The 16,928-nt window shown below is 37.2% G+C and overlaps 1 protein-coding gene across 5 annotated transcripts in view; it reads right to left on the bottom strand.

Annotated features, from left to right (window-relative positions):
- The window catches only part of CSNK1G3 (casein kinase 1 gamma 3), a 71,121-nt gene that overhangs the window by 49,455 nt on the left and 4,738 nt on the right, over window positions 1-16,928 (bottom strand). For 3 of the 5 annotated variants that reach the window (XM_051642111.1, XM_051642112.1, XM_051642113.1), the window contains exon 2: window positions 177-593. The exons of 1 other annotated variant lie outside the window; for it this stretch is intronic. In XM_051642111.1, the coding sequence (XP_051498071.1) occupies window positions 177-354 (178 nt within the window). In that variant the 5' untranslated portion in view covers window positions 355-593. Of the gene's footprint in view, window positions 1-176; window positions 594-16,928 lie in introns of those variants that run through there. One more of the 5 variants, XM_051642115.1, reaches the window with a different exon arrangement.

The raw sequence follows: 16,928 nt of genomic DNA, 5'->3' as shown, positions 1-16,928 counted from the left end.
AATATAGCTTGCACTGGCCAAGGTCAAGAGAAGATGTGCATGGCATATTTAATCTATCTGAAACTTGGAAGTAGTTTGAATAGCTGTATGGTGTGTTCATGTAGACATTTTCATGCCTAGACTGCATACAATGGCCCTGAATAATGTACACTGATATAAAGAAACAAGGATCTTACCTAAACGTAGTTCTCCAAAGTTACCGCATCCAATTTTTTTGCCTACTCTGAAGTTAGGGCCAACCATTAACACTCCAGAATTTGAAGAACCAGTTCCACGTGGATTATGGCCTGACTTCCCACTAGGCCGTGTCATTTTTTCATCTGCCTTGTCCTTGTCTTTCTTTTTATTATCCATGTCAAGTTTATGGTACTCCACTTTGATTTCTTCCTCTTTTTGAAAATCAGTATAAGCAAACTCCAGTTGGACAATGTGAGAAGGAAAACATCACCGGTGAAGAGCCCAGCCGGTTACTGTCAGAAAGCAGTCTACAGCAACACATTCATCCCATTCACAAAACCTTGGTAGTATCTGTAGCAAAAATATATCTCCAGGATGCACAACACCAGTAATATTTACTAGGATTCACAGGAATTCTGTTAAAGAAAAACACAGTTATTCAATACAGTACAATTCTTGTATAAGACTACCTCTCCTCAACTAGGCATACAATTAATCTGTAACTAATTATATTTGCTTTACAGATCCTCTACCCAAAGCACTACTGTAAGGTTAAAGCCTCCAATTCTAGCATATAATGGCAAGACATACCGGCATGGCTGAAGCAAGCTTAAAAATCTCAATGCTGAAAAAAAATCTCACTCCTTTAAACGCGCTTCCTGACTAGGCAGACACACTTACAATTGACATTTAGATACTCACTGCATATGATGCCAGCTCTGCAAAAGAAAAGATTTCATTTCTGTGTGGGTTTTTTTTTCCTAGTAGTATCTATTGATCTAACAGTTACTGAAGTTGTAAAAAGATACTCAAAATTATTCCATTATCTTTTCTGAATTATAATTTCTGACATTCAGAATTTATAAACTCATGGCAAGGGCAGTTCAGCTCTTTCAGTAACTACTAGAGTCTGAAAAATAAAATATATTTACTTATTCTTCCATGCCCCATTTAATTGCATCATAAATTTCCTTCCTCACATCCCTCATCCACCATTTATCATCATTGCTCATACATTAATTCCACCATGGAGTTCAGTAAAAACATAATGTTAGCTTACTACTGTAAAAAAGAATGACAAGAAAGCTTTCTTTTCTCTTGCTCATAAGAACTGCAGGTATTTTTTTCTATTTGACAACAACAGTTTAAAAGCCCAAATTCCAATGACAACTGGCTATGATATAGCCAAAACTTCAGGTTGAGTTAAACATCTGTTCAAGATTATTTTGCTAAACATTTGCTTCAATGCTGGAAATACACTCCCAAAAAGTAGAAGAAAACATCCTCTGGAAAAATAATGTATATCATGCTACAGCCTATTTTAAACACTTTGAACTGAAGACATTTTCATTTCTTAAACCCATTTGTCATAAAGTAATATTACTACTCACATCACAGCTTATTACAACATTTTAAAAACCAAAGAGCCACTAGAATAAAAATATCAAAGAATATTAACAACAGCCTGAACAACTGCATTTGCTGAATCATGGATACTTGTAGCATGGATGTAACTACGTTATATTTAAAAATCACTAACCAACAAGTTGGCTAACCAGTCACCTGAACACTGAAGCACACAGAAATCTGTTTGGTGTAGAAACATATATACACAACGCAACTAAGCACAATGTACTACTGCCATCACCAAGGAGTAAAAAAGCAGACAGTTACAAACACAACGCTTCGGTAATCTCAGTAGCAGTGGAAGCCCAAATTTTCTAGCACTGTTCTCCATATATTGAAATCTTCATACTATCAAGTGCTGAAAAATGTAACTTGGAACAGTAGAAGGCTAGAAAGGCACTAGGCTAGTAGTTCATCCCAATGATACCAACGGGCTCCACAATAAAACTTCTCATGATTACTTAACACCCCCACAGCCTCAGACACTGAAAATGTCTTGTAATACAACACTGATCACTTAAATACAAAATCAATTACCTTCTAAGCATTTGTAATACATAAGTTAATATATTAATTGAAACAGCCAATTTGGAACAGAATCCTGTCAAAGAAAACATTGCCAGTATTTAATTTCCATCTTCGAAATTTCAGCAGGTAACTTTTAATTAGTTCCAGAAACGGAGCTAATTTATGAGAAATCTCTTATTCCCTTTTTTACATCACTTGCAAGGTGCCCACCTAGTCAGTTACTCTCTCTCCTTCCTCAAAAAAAACAACAAAAAAACCTACAACCAATAGGAAGAAAGTAAGATAAAAAAGTTCACCAATCAAGATCAAGACAGGGAGATGTGTCAATTACAGTCACAAGCAAAAGAGATTTGACTGGGACAAAACTAATTTATCACCAATTAAAATAGGGTAAGATGATAAGAAACAAAGATAAAAACACTTTTCCTCTACCCTCCTTCTTCCCAGGCTCAACTTCATTCCTTCACTTCCCATTCATCTACCTCCTTCCCTCCCCCAAGCACAGAGGGACAGGGAACAGGGGTCATGATCAGTCCATAGCAGCTCCTCTCTGCTGCTCTTTCCTCCTCATGTTCCCCTGCTCCAGCATGGGATCCCTCCCAAGGGAGACAGTTCTTCTCACACTGCTCCATTGTGGGTACACAACACCAGGCACAGCTCTTCAGGAACAGACTGATTCAGCATGGGTCCCCAGTGGGTCACAGGCCCTGCCTGCTCCTGCATGGGCTCCTCTCCACAGGCAACAGCTCCTGCAAAGAGCCTGCTCTGGCATGGGCTTTCCACAGGCTGCAGCTTACTTCAGGGCACATCCACCTGCTGTGGTCCGGAATCCTCCACGAGACTGCACTGTGGATATCTACTGCAGCCCATTCAGAATCATGCTGGAGGGGGAAAATTTGCATTACCATGGTCATTTCCATGGGCTGTAGGGGATTTTCAGCCTGGAGCACCTTCTCCCCCTCCATCTTCACCAACCTTGGTATCTACAGGGCTGTTTCTCTCATGGCTGCTGCACAGCCTTTTTTAACTTGTTCTTAAACATGTTTTCCGCAGGCACCACCATCTTCTCTGCTACATTCAGATGTGTTCTTCAGTGTGTCCAGCACAGGGCACCCCAACCTCTCCTCAGAGGCCACCACAGCCCCTCTGCCAGCACCTGGGCACAGCCAGCTAGTGCATTTACAAAAGCAACACTAATGTCCTTTGGGTTTGTGAAATTCCAATCACTATAGGCAACAGCTTTTTTAGAGTAGCAAGTGCTTCCAGGTGAAATAGCCTACCAGATACTTTTCAATTTACAGAACCACTGCCTCCAAAACTTTTGTATCCGCATACAGACCTACCACAAGCTGTCCGAAGGATGTCATTTTAAAAACTGAGAATGCAATACTAGAAAAAAGTTATAATGCAGTCAAGGATAAAGACAAGTTTGAGTATAAGCTTCAGTATTTATCAGATAAGATTAGTTTTGTAAATGCTATTAGCATTTTGGACATAAAACAAAAAGCAGGAAAACAAGCTAATACACCCTAATAAAATACTTGAGTGAAATCCCTTTTATATTTTCTTACATTGCTTAAGTAATGCTTCATTGAGTGTTCTATTGAAATCTAATACATCTATTATATGGTTACTTATGCCCTTCCCTCTTCCACTGCTGAATCAGCAGATATTCTGATATTCCAGTTACATTACAGGCATGTTTTTTTTTAATACAAACTGAGATTAGCACCTTTTATCAGATTCCTGCTAAACAAACATCAGAAGCACTGTACATTTTTCACGCACTACGTCAGAAGACACACAAGCATTCCTGCCACAGTTTCTCCAGGATACAAGTGTTCTCTTATAACATTTCCTAATAAAATAATCTGCATCTAATTTGAAAAAAGGAGAGCACTTAAAATTTTCTTCACATTGAAGTTCCTGTACAAAATGTTATTAAGTATTTTCCTTAGAAATACAAAAGCCATTAATGGTTTTGTTTACTTTCACTGCACTTACCTATGACAAAGTCACATTGTTGATGGTGGTATCCTTCTTCACCATAATCCTCACAGTCTTGAGGAAAAGCACTAAAAGATATAGATAGATAGATAGATTAGATAGATAGATTAGATAGATAGATTAGATAGATAGATTAGATAGATAGATTAGATAGATAGATTAGATAGATAGATTAGATAGATAGATTAGATAGATAGATTAGATAGATAGATTAGATAGATAGATTAGATAGATAGATTAGATAGTTAGATTAGATAGATAGATTAGATAGATAGATTAGATAGATAGATTAGATAGATAGATTAGATAGATAGATTAGATAGATAGATTAGATAGATAGATTAGATAGATAGATTAGATAGATAGATTAGATAGATAGATTAGATAGATAGATTAGATAGATAGATTAGATAGATAGATTAGATAGATAGATTAGATAGATAGATTAGATAGATAGATTAGATAGATAGATTAGATAGATAGATTAGATAGATAGATTAGATAGATAGATTAGATAGATAGATTAGATAGATAGATTAGATAGATAGATTAGATAGATAGATTAGATAGATAGATTAGATAGATAGATTAGATAGATAGATTAGATAGATAGATTAGATAGATAGATTAGATAGATAGATTAGATAGATAGATTAGATAGATAGATTAGATAGATAGATTAGATAGATAGATTAGATAGATAGATTAGATAGATAGATTAGATAGATAGATTAGATAGATAGATTAGATAGATAGATTAGATAGATAGATTAGATAGATAGATTAGATAGATAGATTAGATAGATAGATTAGATAGATAGATTAGATAGATAGATTAGATAGATAGATAGATAGATAGATAGATAGATAGATAGATAATGTAGTACTTGCAATTACTGAGATATGTAAAAACTTCTGACTTAGAATGTAAGCAATTACAAGTTACAGGAATTGCATTAGTTTTCCTAGACTGTTAACAAGGTTCCAGCAGATTTTTTTCTAAGAGTCAACACAATTTGTAGGGCTTAGAAGTTAGACACCCACAAATGTCTGCACCATCTTAAATTAAAAAAAAACAAACAACACATACAGCGTAAACATTCTAAATGATCTGCATAATCCTTCTCATGCCATGTTCTAGTAATATGGGCTATATTATTCTCACATGCAATCTGCCTGAAAAAGGTGCCATCTTCGTTTTTATTTCACAGCTTCATTTTCTGTTTCACTTTAATTTCTCATCTCTGCCTACATAAAGGAGCACACGTGACCCATACACTTCAGCCAAACAGCAGGGAATAATGTTAGGATTTAAATAAGCACTCTTGCTCAAAAAATACACTATTAAATATCAGCATAATGGTACACATCACCAAAGCTAAGTCAACAAAGCAATGTTACAGGAGTGACACAACTACTTATGAAGTATGAAGAGGCAGAGAAGGCAAACAAAGCTATGAAAAAAAGTAAAAATTATACTACAAAGCAGTAATTAGATCTTCATTAGAAGTTAAATCTAGTTTGGATTCACCAACACATCTGGTAGGGCTAAACTGCTAAATCTAGAACTACAGCAGCAACTCCCACCTCAGGAATGTTGCTTAGTTCTCTGTTCCATTAAATGAACATGCTGTAATACACCTATATGCATTTTCACTTCCAAATGTTTGTGCACTTGACCTACCAACTTCAGTAATGTTCTTCCTGCATTATAACAGGTGATTAAAAGACTTCTTCAACAAAGCCAAGCCAAGGACTAAACCAGTCATTCCCTAAAGACCTATACTGTCTAAAGCTTAGATGACCAACCTTGTGGTATTCGATAAGTATTTCTCCAAAGGGACATTTTTACTTTACAGAATATGTTTACACATTGATGATTTTCACATACATCTTGCTTACTATTAAGGACAAAGATTCCAACAGAAAATTCAGCGTGTTTGAAATGTTCGTTGTCTGTTGCATAAAATTCTACCTAAAAAGCCACTGAAGGAGTTTTAATGGAACTATACAAGTGTGTAGATGAAAATGATCCTTCTATTCACCTATCTATTCACCTATCACCTAGTCAACCTATTTTTTATTTAAATTCATGTTGTGTAGTTGTATAACACTGAGGAACTCAGAACACTGGAAACTCTGTAAGAATTCATACAGAAGCAGACGTTAAGTATTTGCCTAAGCATCAAAAGAAAACTGTTTAAAGGCACTGAAGAAAAAAAACCTAATATATATACATGGCAAATAAATGGGTGAGTTAGAAAAACACTCAGGCTCTGTCTTTCATTCCATTACACACTCAGTATATTCAACAGCTTTGCTCCAATTTTTCCAAGTTCACACATTATCCAAAATAACAGATTATGTATTAAGCAAACATATGCCACTACATAAAATCCGTGAAGCAAAACTATCTCCACCTAAGCCTACACTGGAGAAATTCTCCTTTAAATCCTTTTAATCTTTTATTCCTTGATTCAGAACCCCAGACCTAGTAGAGCAATGCAACACCAACTATAAGAAAAAAGAACTATGCACAGCCACAAAAATCTTATCAGATCTTCTCATCATATTTGTATTAAAGTTATCCTTTTTTAAGTGTGCTGGAAACAACTCCTTGTTCTTTAGGTTCACAGACTCACAGAATGTTAGGGGTTGGAAGGGATCTCCAAAGACCATTAAGTCCAACCCCTCTGCTGCAGCAGGACATGAATTAGATCTCCCCTCAGTCTTCTCTATAGACTGAAAAGCCTCAGGTCTCTTAACCTTTCCTCATACGGCAGGTGTTTCAATCCCTTAATCATCCTCATAGCCCTCTGTTGGATTCTCTCAAATAGATGCCTGTCCCTCTTGAACTGGGAAGCCCAGGACTGGACACAACACTCCAAGTGAGGTCTCATCAGGGCCAAGCAGAGGGGGAGGAGAACCTCCCTCAATCTGCTGGACACACTTTTCCTAATGCATCCCAAGATACTGTTGGCCTTCTTGGCCACAAGGGCACACTGTTGTCCCATGGATAACTTGTTGTCTATCGGGACTCCAAGGTCCTCTCCACAGAGCTGCTCTCTAGCAGATCACCTCCTAGCCTGTATTGGTGCATTCCGTTGTTCCTTCCCAGGTGCAAGACTCTGCATTTGCTCTTGTTGAACCTCATTAGGTTCCTCTCTGCCCAGCTCTCCAGCCTGCCCAAAACTTGCTGAATGGCTGCACAGCCTTCAGATGCATCAGCCAATCCTCCCAGCTTTGTGTCATCAGCAAACTTGCTAAGACACTCTGTCCCTTCATCAAGGTCATTGATAAAGATGCTGAACAGAACTGGACCCAGCAATGATTTCTGAGGGACTCCACTAGTTACAGGTCTCCAGCTAGACTCTGCACCACTGATCACCACTCTTTAGGCTCTGTTGTGTAGCCAGTTCCTAACCCATCTCACTATGCATTCTTCTATCCCACATATCCTGAGCTTGCTCACAAGGATGTTATGGGAGACTGTCTCAAGAGTCTTGCTAAGGTCAAGATAGAATACAACCACTGGGCTCCCTGTATCTATCCATTTAGTCACAACATCATAGAAGGCTATCAGATGAGTTAAGCGTGACTTCCCCTTGGTAAATCCATGCTGACTACTCCTAATAACCTTCTTCTTTTCCATGTGCTTCAGGATGACTTCCAAAATGGACTACTCCCATCATTTTTCCAGGGATGGAGGTGAGGCTGACTGGTCTGTAATTTCCTGGATCTTCCTTCTTGCCCATTTTCAAGACTGGAGTGACCCTGGTTTTCCTCCAGTCCTCAGGCACCTCTCCTGTTTGCTATGATCTTTCAAAAATGATGGGAGTGGTAGGGTGATAACATCAGCCAGCTCTCTCAGCACTCTTGGGTGCATCCCATCAGGGCCCATGGACTTGTGTATATTCAATTTGCATAAATGATCTCTAACCCAATCTTCATTGACTAGTGGAGAGTCTTCCCTCCTCCAGGCTTCCTCTCCTATATCCAGGGTCTGAAGTTCCTAAGGGCTGGTCTTAGTAAAGACTGAAGCAAAGAAGGTATTCAGAAATTCTGCCTTCTCTGCATCCTCTGTTACCACGGCTCCCACCTCATTCAGCAGTGGACCCATATTTTCCCTATTCCTTTTAGTACTGATGTATTTGAAGCAGCTCTTTTGTTCACTTTTACTTCCTCTGCCAGTTGAAGTTCTAAGAGGGCTTTGGCCTCTCGTTGCCTTCCTACTTACCCTGACAATGTCCCTATAGTTCTCCCAAGTGAGAAGTCCCTTCTTCCAAGAACTGTAAATGTCTTTCTTCCACAAGACTTTCTTCAGAAGATTTTTCTTATCCCTGCAGGTTGTTTACCACCTCTGCCCGATTTTCTACTCAAAGGAATGCACCTATCTTGGACTTGGAGGAAGTGGTATTTAAAAATTGACCAGCTTTCCTGGGCTTCCTTTCCTTCCAGAGTCTTAGCCCGTGGGATTCCTGCAAGTAGGTCTATGAAGAGTCCAAAGTTAGCCCTGTGGAAGTCCAAGGTTGTAATCCTACTTATTGCTCTGCTTCTTCCTCGTAAAATACAAAACTCCACGTCATGGTCACTGTCCCCAAGGCTATTCCTAACCTTAAGGACCCCAACCAGACTTACTTTATTTGTTAATACAAGGTCCAGCAGGGCACCTCTCCTCATTGGTTCCTCCACTATCTGCATTAGAAAGTTATCATTGATGCACAGCAAGAGCCTTTTGGACTGAGCATGCTTTGCTGTGTGGACTTTCCAGCAGATACCAGGGTGACTGAAGTCACCCGTAAGTACTGGGGAGTGTGACCTAGAGGCTACTTCCAGGTGGCTGTAGAAGGCCTCATCAACACCTTCTTGGGTTAGTGGTTCATAGTAGAAACTCACAACAATTTCACCTTCAAATGCATGAACCACTACCAACGATCATACTCACCCAAACAAGTTTCTTTCACATCTACTGCTAATGTGAAGTCCCAAAGCATTTTAGATATTCCTAGATTACAGATATATATATAAATATATGCAACTCTCAGCCTCAGTTGAAAATGTTAACATTATCCAGCTAATACTACCAGAGACTATATGCCACATTACAAGAATCTACTCTACAGCAATAAAGACTTTACTAGACCCTATCACCCTTAATTACAAGATCCTGTATCACCACCATTACCAGTACACTAACATTTTTATCCATTTTTAGCACAAGAGCTAGGGAGGAAAATAAAAGATTCTATTAAACAAGAAGAAAAACAGTAAAGAAACACCTCTGGCCCACGCAAAAGGCATTTGAAAATCCATCCAAACTTCTATCATTTTTATACATCTTCAGTTTTTCTCATCCCTCAAGCTTCTTTGTTCACATACTTCTACTCCCCAAGGTCCCACAGGTTTTGGACACTGATCTAGCAGCAAAGCTGGTCCTCGCAACTTCTAGAAGGGTGCAGAGAATTTTTCTGGTGTCTCTCTCCCAGATTTCCAAGAGCCTGCCTCCAACATTACCTACAGTTTTTACAGAATAATTCACTTACTACGTGAACACTAAGCTCTGATTTCAGATGGAGAACAGCCATGTTCAATTGCCAACATGCATTTGAATGTTAAAAATACATTTAGACCACAGAGTAACACAGAATTGTATTCAGTAAACTCCTTTAGAAGTATGTAACGATAGAAAAATAGCAATCCATACTGCAAATCTGAAATCAAGCACTGAATGAGAGTTCCATTGTGAGGTAATCAATACACAATTCAAATATGTAATCAACTATATCCACTATTGTTTGTATGCCTCAGGAAAATATTAAGCAGTTATTTCTAGCCTAGATCTAAGATGTCTGCACCATTTTCATTCATTTGCATATACATATCTCCATGCAACAGATGACGCTTGTGAATCTTCAGATCCACAGAAAAAAGGTTCACAAGCGAGGAGCCCTTGAAAGCTTAGGACAGAAGTTTCTAACTTCTAAAAACTCATGGGATACAATCTGAAATGGAAAATAACTCAAAATTTACATATGATTTAGTAAGATTCATTGTTTACTTAAAATGAAAAAAAAATCCACTCTTTAATCATTACATGTTAAATTATTTTCAATTTATGACCACAAAATAAATTAAAACTTTCACATGATCTTCATGTGACCCAAAAAAGTAGAGTTACTATTCCAACAACCTATATTACAGATAAATGTGTAAAGATTTTTAGTACAAATAGATACTTACAACAGTGGTAACACACCCCTTCAATGGTTGTTTCTTTTTATACCTAATTTGAGCCTGAAAACTAATATCGTATACAAACTCAAATGCAACCAATCTAATCTGGACTTAAGGATATTCCTTTATCCTTTTCTAGATTTCAGAATCAGATAAAAAGCCAAATCTTTAGCAGCTCAGTCAAAACTAAAAATGACACTGCTGGCATATTCAGTATGTAGAACTCTCCATAGATGCTACAAACTCATGTCATGAGCTTTGAAAAACAAACAAACAAAAACATTTCCAAACAAACTTATCCTGACACAATTTCTCTGCCCAGCTATCAATAACCTGTGCCAAGATTGCTCATTACTGTATCATTTTATATTTCTTAGAAGGTGTTCTCTAAATGTAACTTAAACATAATGAAAACTTAACCATCAGTAATTAATTTTGTTCACAAAAACATAACTCACTTGAAATACATTGGGATCTTGTTTTACTTTTGGAACTCTAAAGCAGATTAATTTTCTAGTTTAAAAAATATTTTAACATAAAAACCAAATACAGCTCAACATTATCTGCTCTTTCCTTTCTACTACACCAAGATTCTTCATACTTTCAGATGTGAGTTGATTCATCTAAGAATGTTTATTCTCCCAATTCTTAGATACTTATCATTCTGACTTCAGCCCGAAACAACTACTTTGGAAGCACTGTAAAAGGAACATGCAAATCTGCTGAAGCAGTACCATTCTCCCCCCCAAAAGCAGTAGTATTTTGCAGCAGAACTACATCAAGAAACAAGGATAAACTTTTTCAGTTTCACCTAAGAAGACTAATGTCTACATGAATAAGATGAGAAACATACAGAACACACGAGAAGTGAAGATGCACCTGAACCAAGTCTTCAGCAGCATCCACATTTGGGCCAAAAACCACTGTTCCACTTTCTTTCCCACACAGCTTGCCTTTCAAAATACTGAAGACCAAATCTTGTATTTGCTTTAGTTATTCCACAAAGTATTCAATATATAAATGAGTTGGCAATTGTTCCCATATTTCCGCAGCAAAGATGAAAAGCAAGCAAACTACTTGATCACATCCTGATCACACCCTTCACACTTATGATACACGTTTTTATTTAAGAAAACAGAATACCTTTATGTCAAAGGCAAATGAAATCTCCTTATAAAAGATCATACAGGAGCTCAGCTGTGCAGTTTGTTTCTTGGTATACATGGCCTCAAAACACTTTGATTTTGTGTTCTTCAGCAAGCACTCCAAGTCAACTAACAGTTCCCAAGTGCACTTAGATTTGTTTGCATTACCAGCAAGCCCAACTATGAAGTGTTTGTATCTCAAGTACCCTCTTCTACATTACCACCTCTGTCTTTTCTACTTAAAAGTTTTCCACAGACTTTTCTATTCACTTTCTGTTAATACCTCAGACAACTGTACTGTTCAGACAGCATCCAGTCTTCTTCTGCTTCTACCTTCTGTAATATCAACTCATTCTAGATTAACAGAACAGCTTTGAAGAGCAAAACGATAATGTAATTTATGAATTTTGGCATGCAAATGAATTAATAAACATTCGTGAAAGTTATTTTTTTTAAAATCTACTTCTTTACTTTCAGAGGTTTTTAAGACTCCCCCCATGCAACATTAAGTTTTATGTAACGGAATGAAAGTCTACATCCATAGTTTCAGTCCACAAACTAACACAAACAAGATTCACACAAATAAGCAGCCTAATTGAAAATGTCAAGGTAAGTCTGAGTGACTTGAGTAAAAATTTACACAGCCAAGCCTTCTAAAAAGTCAGGTTTTCCTGTCAAGTGTTACATATATATATACATCCAAAACTGCACGTCCCTTTTACAGAATCAACTGTCACATATTCTTCTCAGTTAACATATTTAGTTTAAGATTCTAGGATGAGCTTTTAAATTTGCATATATGTAACTACTCCCCTAGGGAAATTTCATCAGCAAGCTACTTATGGTCATGTATAATCCTTCTTTAATACACAAAATCTAACAATAGCTTTAATTATTAACACATTTAATTAAATCTTCCTTTGTACAAAACTTGCAAAAAAATATACCTTCCCTTTGTTCAAGCTTGCTTAAATAAAGTCCATTCTAGTTAAGCTATTGTAATTTTTCTTGTACCAAGGTCCAAAGTCCTATGAAAAAATCTGATGGCTACCAATATCCAAACTTCAGTATCTGATCTGTACATTTCATTTTGTCACTTGAAAGACTACTACCTAACCACCAATGATGAAGCCTTCTCCACCACCCAACTGCCAGTTCTGGTAAAACAGTCACAAGAGAAGACTTTTACAGTACTCAGGGTCACTGTGAATCAATACAAACTTTTTCTGCAGATGATAGATTGGGCTAATTACATAACAATTAAGATCCCCAAGCAATCTCTTCGTTTTTGTAAACTTAAGAATTGCACCAACTGAAGACTGCTATTTTCTGTTCAGTGCATTAACATTTATTTTTTTCTCACTGACCTAGGAGAAAACTTTGGCCCTAATCCACAAACTGCACTCCATTACAGGCTTTCACCACAAAATCCCAACTTCACTTGAAGATTCCATGGGAGTGAATGCATTTACCTGGTTAAAAGCCTCCTGCACATATCCTGCTTACAGGATCACACAATCAGCATTTTAGAGTAACAGCTGAAAGTCAGTTTTCAGAAAGGAGTGGTGTAACACAACAAATCACTACAAAAAAATTTAATACTGACACTTTTACAGCTTATTTACTGAAGAGCAGAGAAAGCAGATAACTTAGGTAAGCAGCATTCCAGTAACTTGTTTTTTCACTTCAAACACCAACTCCTCACATACTTAAAGGGCTATATTGTCCACAGCTGACAGAAAGCTAATGCTGAGCTAGCTAATAGTACATAATGGATGCTTCAGTTTTTCTACAGCAAGCATTGCACCATCAGCACTCAACTGTTATAGCAGAATAACTGAAATGTATAGATTAGCTTAAAGCTAGGCTAAAGAAACAGTAAAGTTGAACACATCTAAAATTTAGAAAAATATAATGCTATCCTGGATTTTTTTTATCTAACACCATAAATAAGTCTGAAGATAAAATTAAACACACCAGTGCTATGTGGAAAAACAAATAAATAAATAAAAATATTTCTAAGAGTCCAAAATGCACTAACTCTGTTTTTAGGTTAGAATTTGATAGGATGAAGTACACAGTGTGCTCTAGCATTCCACAGAGATCGTGAAGTGCAGTTTTAAAACTAAGAAGTCTGTTTAATTCAGAGTCCTATTCCTCTTTGCCCTTATATTTAATTATACGGTCACATTCTCCTGTAAGTACTTACAGAGGTGTCAAATTCAAGTTAAATTATTTTAACTCTGGAATTTTTCAACTTACACTTGCAGTCACATCAGATATTAACTACTGTGCTACACTCCTGAAAAGCAAACCTAGAAAATAACATCACATGCTTATGCCAGACAGATCATTATTTGATCCCACAAGACAGTAATCTATTACCAGTACTGCTGAATATTAATCCGTCTTGTGAGGCCTTTCCTCCAGAGGCATATACTTCAGTTTCACAGGCTTTTACAACAGAGAACTACTGAGAATGTTTTGGTACCTCTGCCTTTCCTTATTCTGACCTTACCAAAAAATAATTTGCCCTTTCAGCTTCTCCTGAATCATTCGGGCTTTTTTTTCTCCTATAACTATCCTCCTGCTTTAGTCCAACCTACACAACGGTACTAAACCATAGCTCCAAGCATTCTCTTCCATACATGGCCAGTACAGCTACACACACCAGGATCTGAGAGGTGAGAAATACTCCTTCATCCCCCAGCTCAGAAAGCCCAAGTCACAGCCCTCAACACCCACTCTCTGTTGAAGTCATGCATGTCCTCCTTTTCCTCGGTACAAGAATACAAAGCAGAAAAATCACAGGCTGGAAAGTCACTCTGTGTTGAATTCCAGTGACTGTCAGCACAGTGATGTCCCATTAACATGACAAAGCAGGTTCCAGAAAAGTCCTGCTCCATTCATGCAGCCCAGGCATGAAGAGAGTCAGGACTTAATTTTGCAGAATTTCTTCCAAACTGTCAGCTCTATTGGACCATTAAAAATGGTGTTTCTAAAAGTCTTAGACCTCAGCAAAACCTAAGTAAGAATTATGAGTTTGCTAAATCACTCCACCAAATCTCTAGCACACACTTCAACAGTACCACAACATATCAGCAAGTTGGTTAGTTGAGTGAGCTTTTATTCGGTTTGGTTTTGCTTTTTTTCTCCCCCCATATTGGTAGAACTCAGCTTATACTTATTTTCCACATCAGCCCAGTAGTTTAATCCAAACTATTCCTTTTTCTTCTTGAGGCAGAAATGAATATACAAGACTTCAGACCTAAATTGACAGTATTTTTTGCCACTGAAAATACACAACCTTACAACAGATGTTAACCAGAGGTGTTCTGCCAACTCTGCACACAAGGAAGACACACAATACAGGAAACAATCTCCATAGTTTCGCAACTATGAATTTGACAAAGTTTTCTAACAATAGGCTACATGGTAATCAAATTATTGTGCTGTGTTAATAGTCTTCATAATTAGATATGTGCTTTCTACGGCAATGAATTCCAATTACGTTAGTATCAGATGTACTTGCAACTCTCCTCATATGCATGGCTTTCACTGCAATGTCTACCTAGATTTTCTTCATTAAAATGAGACTATAGCATTATACTCTCAAAAAGGCTTCTATAAAGTTTTCTTCTCACTTTATAAGTTTTATATGGAGTAAAATGTTTAGATAAAATAGCCCTCAGACACCATTAGAATCATGCTTGCCACTCTCCTATTGAACACTTCAGATGTATAGTGACATGAATTTAAAGAAATAAAACTTAGCCACAATTAAATTCTGAAATTCATAATTAGTCAGCTAATATAAATCATATTTAAACCAACTACTTCCTATGAGACTTAAGAGGAAAACAACAAGTTTCCCAAAGTTTTACACATAACCAAACAACACTGAATATGAAATTGTTGGATGCATATCAGAAGTTCTGAGAACAAAATAGCTTTTGTTACTGGCAGTAACTAAAACCACTATTCTAACGCACTAAAATTAGGAAAATGCCTGATTGATATGGGCACTATGTAGTAAACTCTTAACTTACTACTCAGGGAGACTAAGATGCAGACAGACAAAGCAAATTATTCCTCAAAAGCAACAATGTTAGCTAAAGCTAGCTCTCTACAGAAACACCCATACACACTCATCACAGCAGTTTCTGCTTTTTGGCTATCCTCCATGTTTCTACACTATTCCCAGGCCTCCCTCCGTTACATCTGGAGCTCTCTTTGCAAAATCCCTAGTTTCTTCCCACAGTGAAACTCCTACCTTCACTTTTCACTCAGCAAAGACAGAAGAACGCTTGCTCAGTAATACAAATTGGAAGCTGAACAGCTCTCAAGCTAGTATCACACAGACCAGATAATGACCCTCATTCACCGTGGATAGTTAACAAGTATCTACTCCATCTACATTGTTTTTTATGAAGCTTATAGGAACATACTTTCAGAGGCATAAAAATTTTTCAGAACCCAGAGTTTGCAGGGCACCAGTAAGAAAATACTAGCGGTCAAGGTTCATGTGAAACATTTCCCATGAGCCATATGAAAATCATGTCCCTAACTGCAATCTCTCCAGTATTACTTTATCTTCCGAAGACACCTGCCGAATTTAGGATATCTGTATTTACGTGGGCGTTACCTACATTTAAGCTGACATCAATAGTATCAGTACTATATTAAATTAATTACATACTTTATTTTTATAGTGGAACTCCTCTATAGCAACTCTGACCATAAAAGCAGGAGAAACATGAAAAGCCTTTCATGTCTTTATATACAGAAATGCAAGCTGCTCTAAGTTCAAATATAAGGACCTAACATAGAAAATGTTTAGTGCTTTAAATACAGAAAGGTATTCAAGGGTTTTTTCTACACATAACACAATTTTTAAATATTACTTTCTTCTAGGCTGCAAAGGTGTGCCCTACCCTGGACTAAATGACAAATTCCAGCATCACAAAGGTAACCTGCAAGAAAGCTGATACTTCTGAAGAACAAGTGTTTTTCTGTAAAAATACAGCCCATGCAGCCTTCCAAACATAATGGATCAACATTTACTGGGTAATTAGCACCTCAAGACCAAAGACAAATTGAACCAAAAAGAACAGTTTTAAGGCTACAACACAGTCTAAGTCTAAAATTTTTATTGAAAAATTAAATTAGACAATGCAATGGGTCAGCACAGCTCTCTTCTGCTGCAGGTACATGCTGCTCCTATTCCTTACTTTAAACCAGCAACAGCGTTCAAACACCCCTATAAAGCCCTTCCACCCCCTAAGCTAATAGAAAGTTCACACACTCAACAGAAACATGCTACTGAATAGAAGCTGAATCAACTCAGCAGAGGATACAAGAGGCAGATGAAAAGCAAGAGTGAAAGTACAAAACTGCACAGCCAGGAATAGGGCAGGGGAAGAAACAGCT

The sequence above is a fragment of the Apus apus genome, chromosome Z (genome assembly GCF_020740795.1).
Source record: "Apus apus isolate bApuApu2 chromosome Z, bApuApu2.pri.cur, whole genome shotgun sequence".
NCBI lineage: Eukaryota > Metazoa > Chordata > Aves > Apodiformes > Apodidae > Apus > Apus apus.
This window is presented reverse-complemented; position numbering and strand designations above follow the sequence as displayed.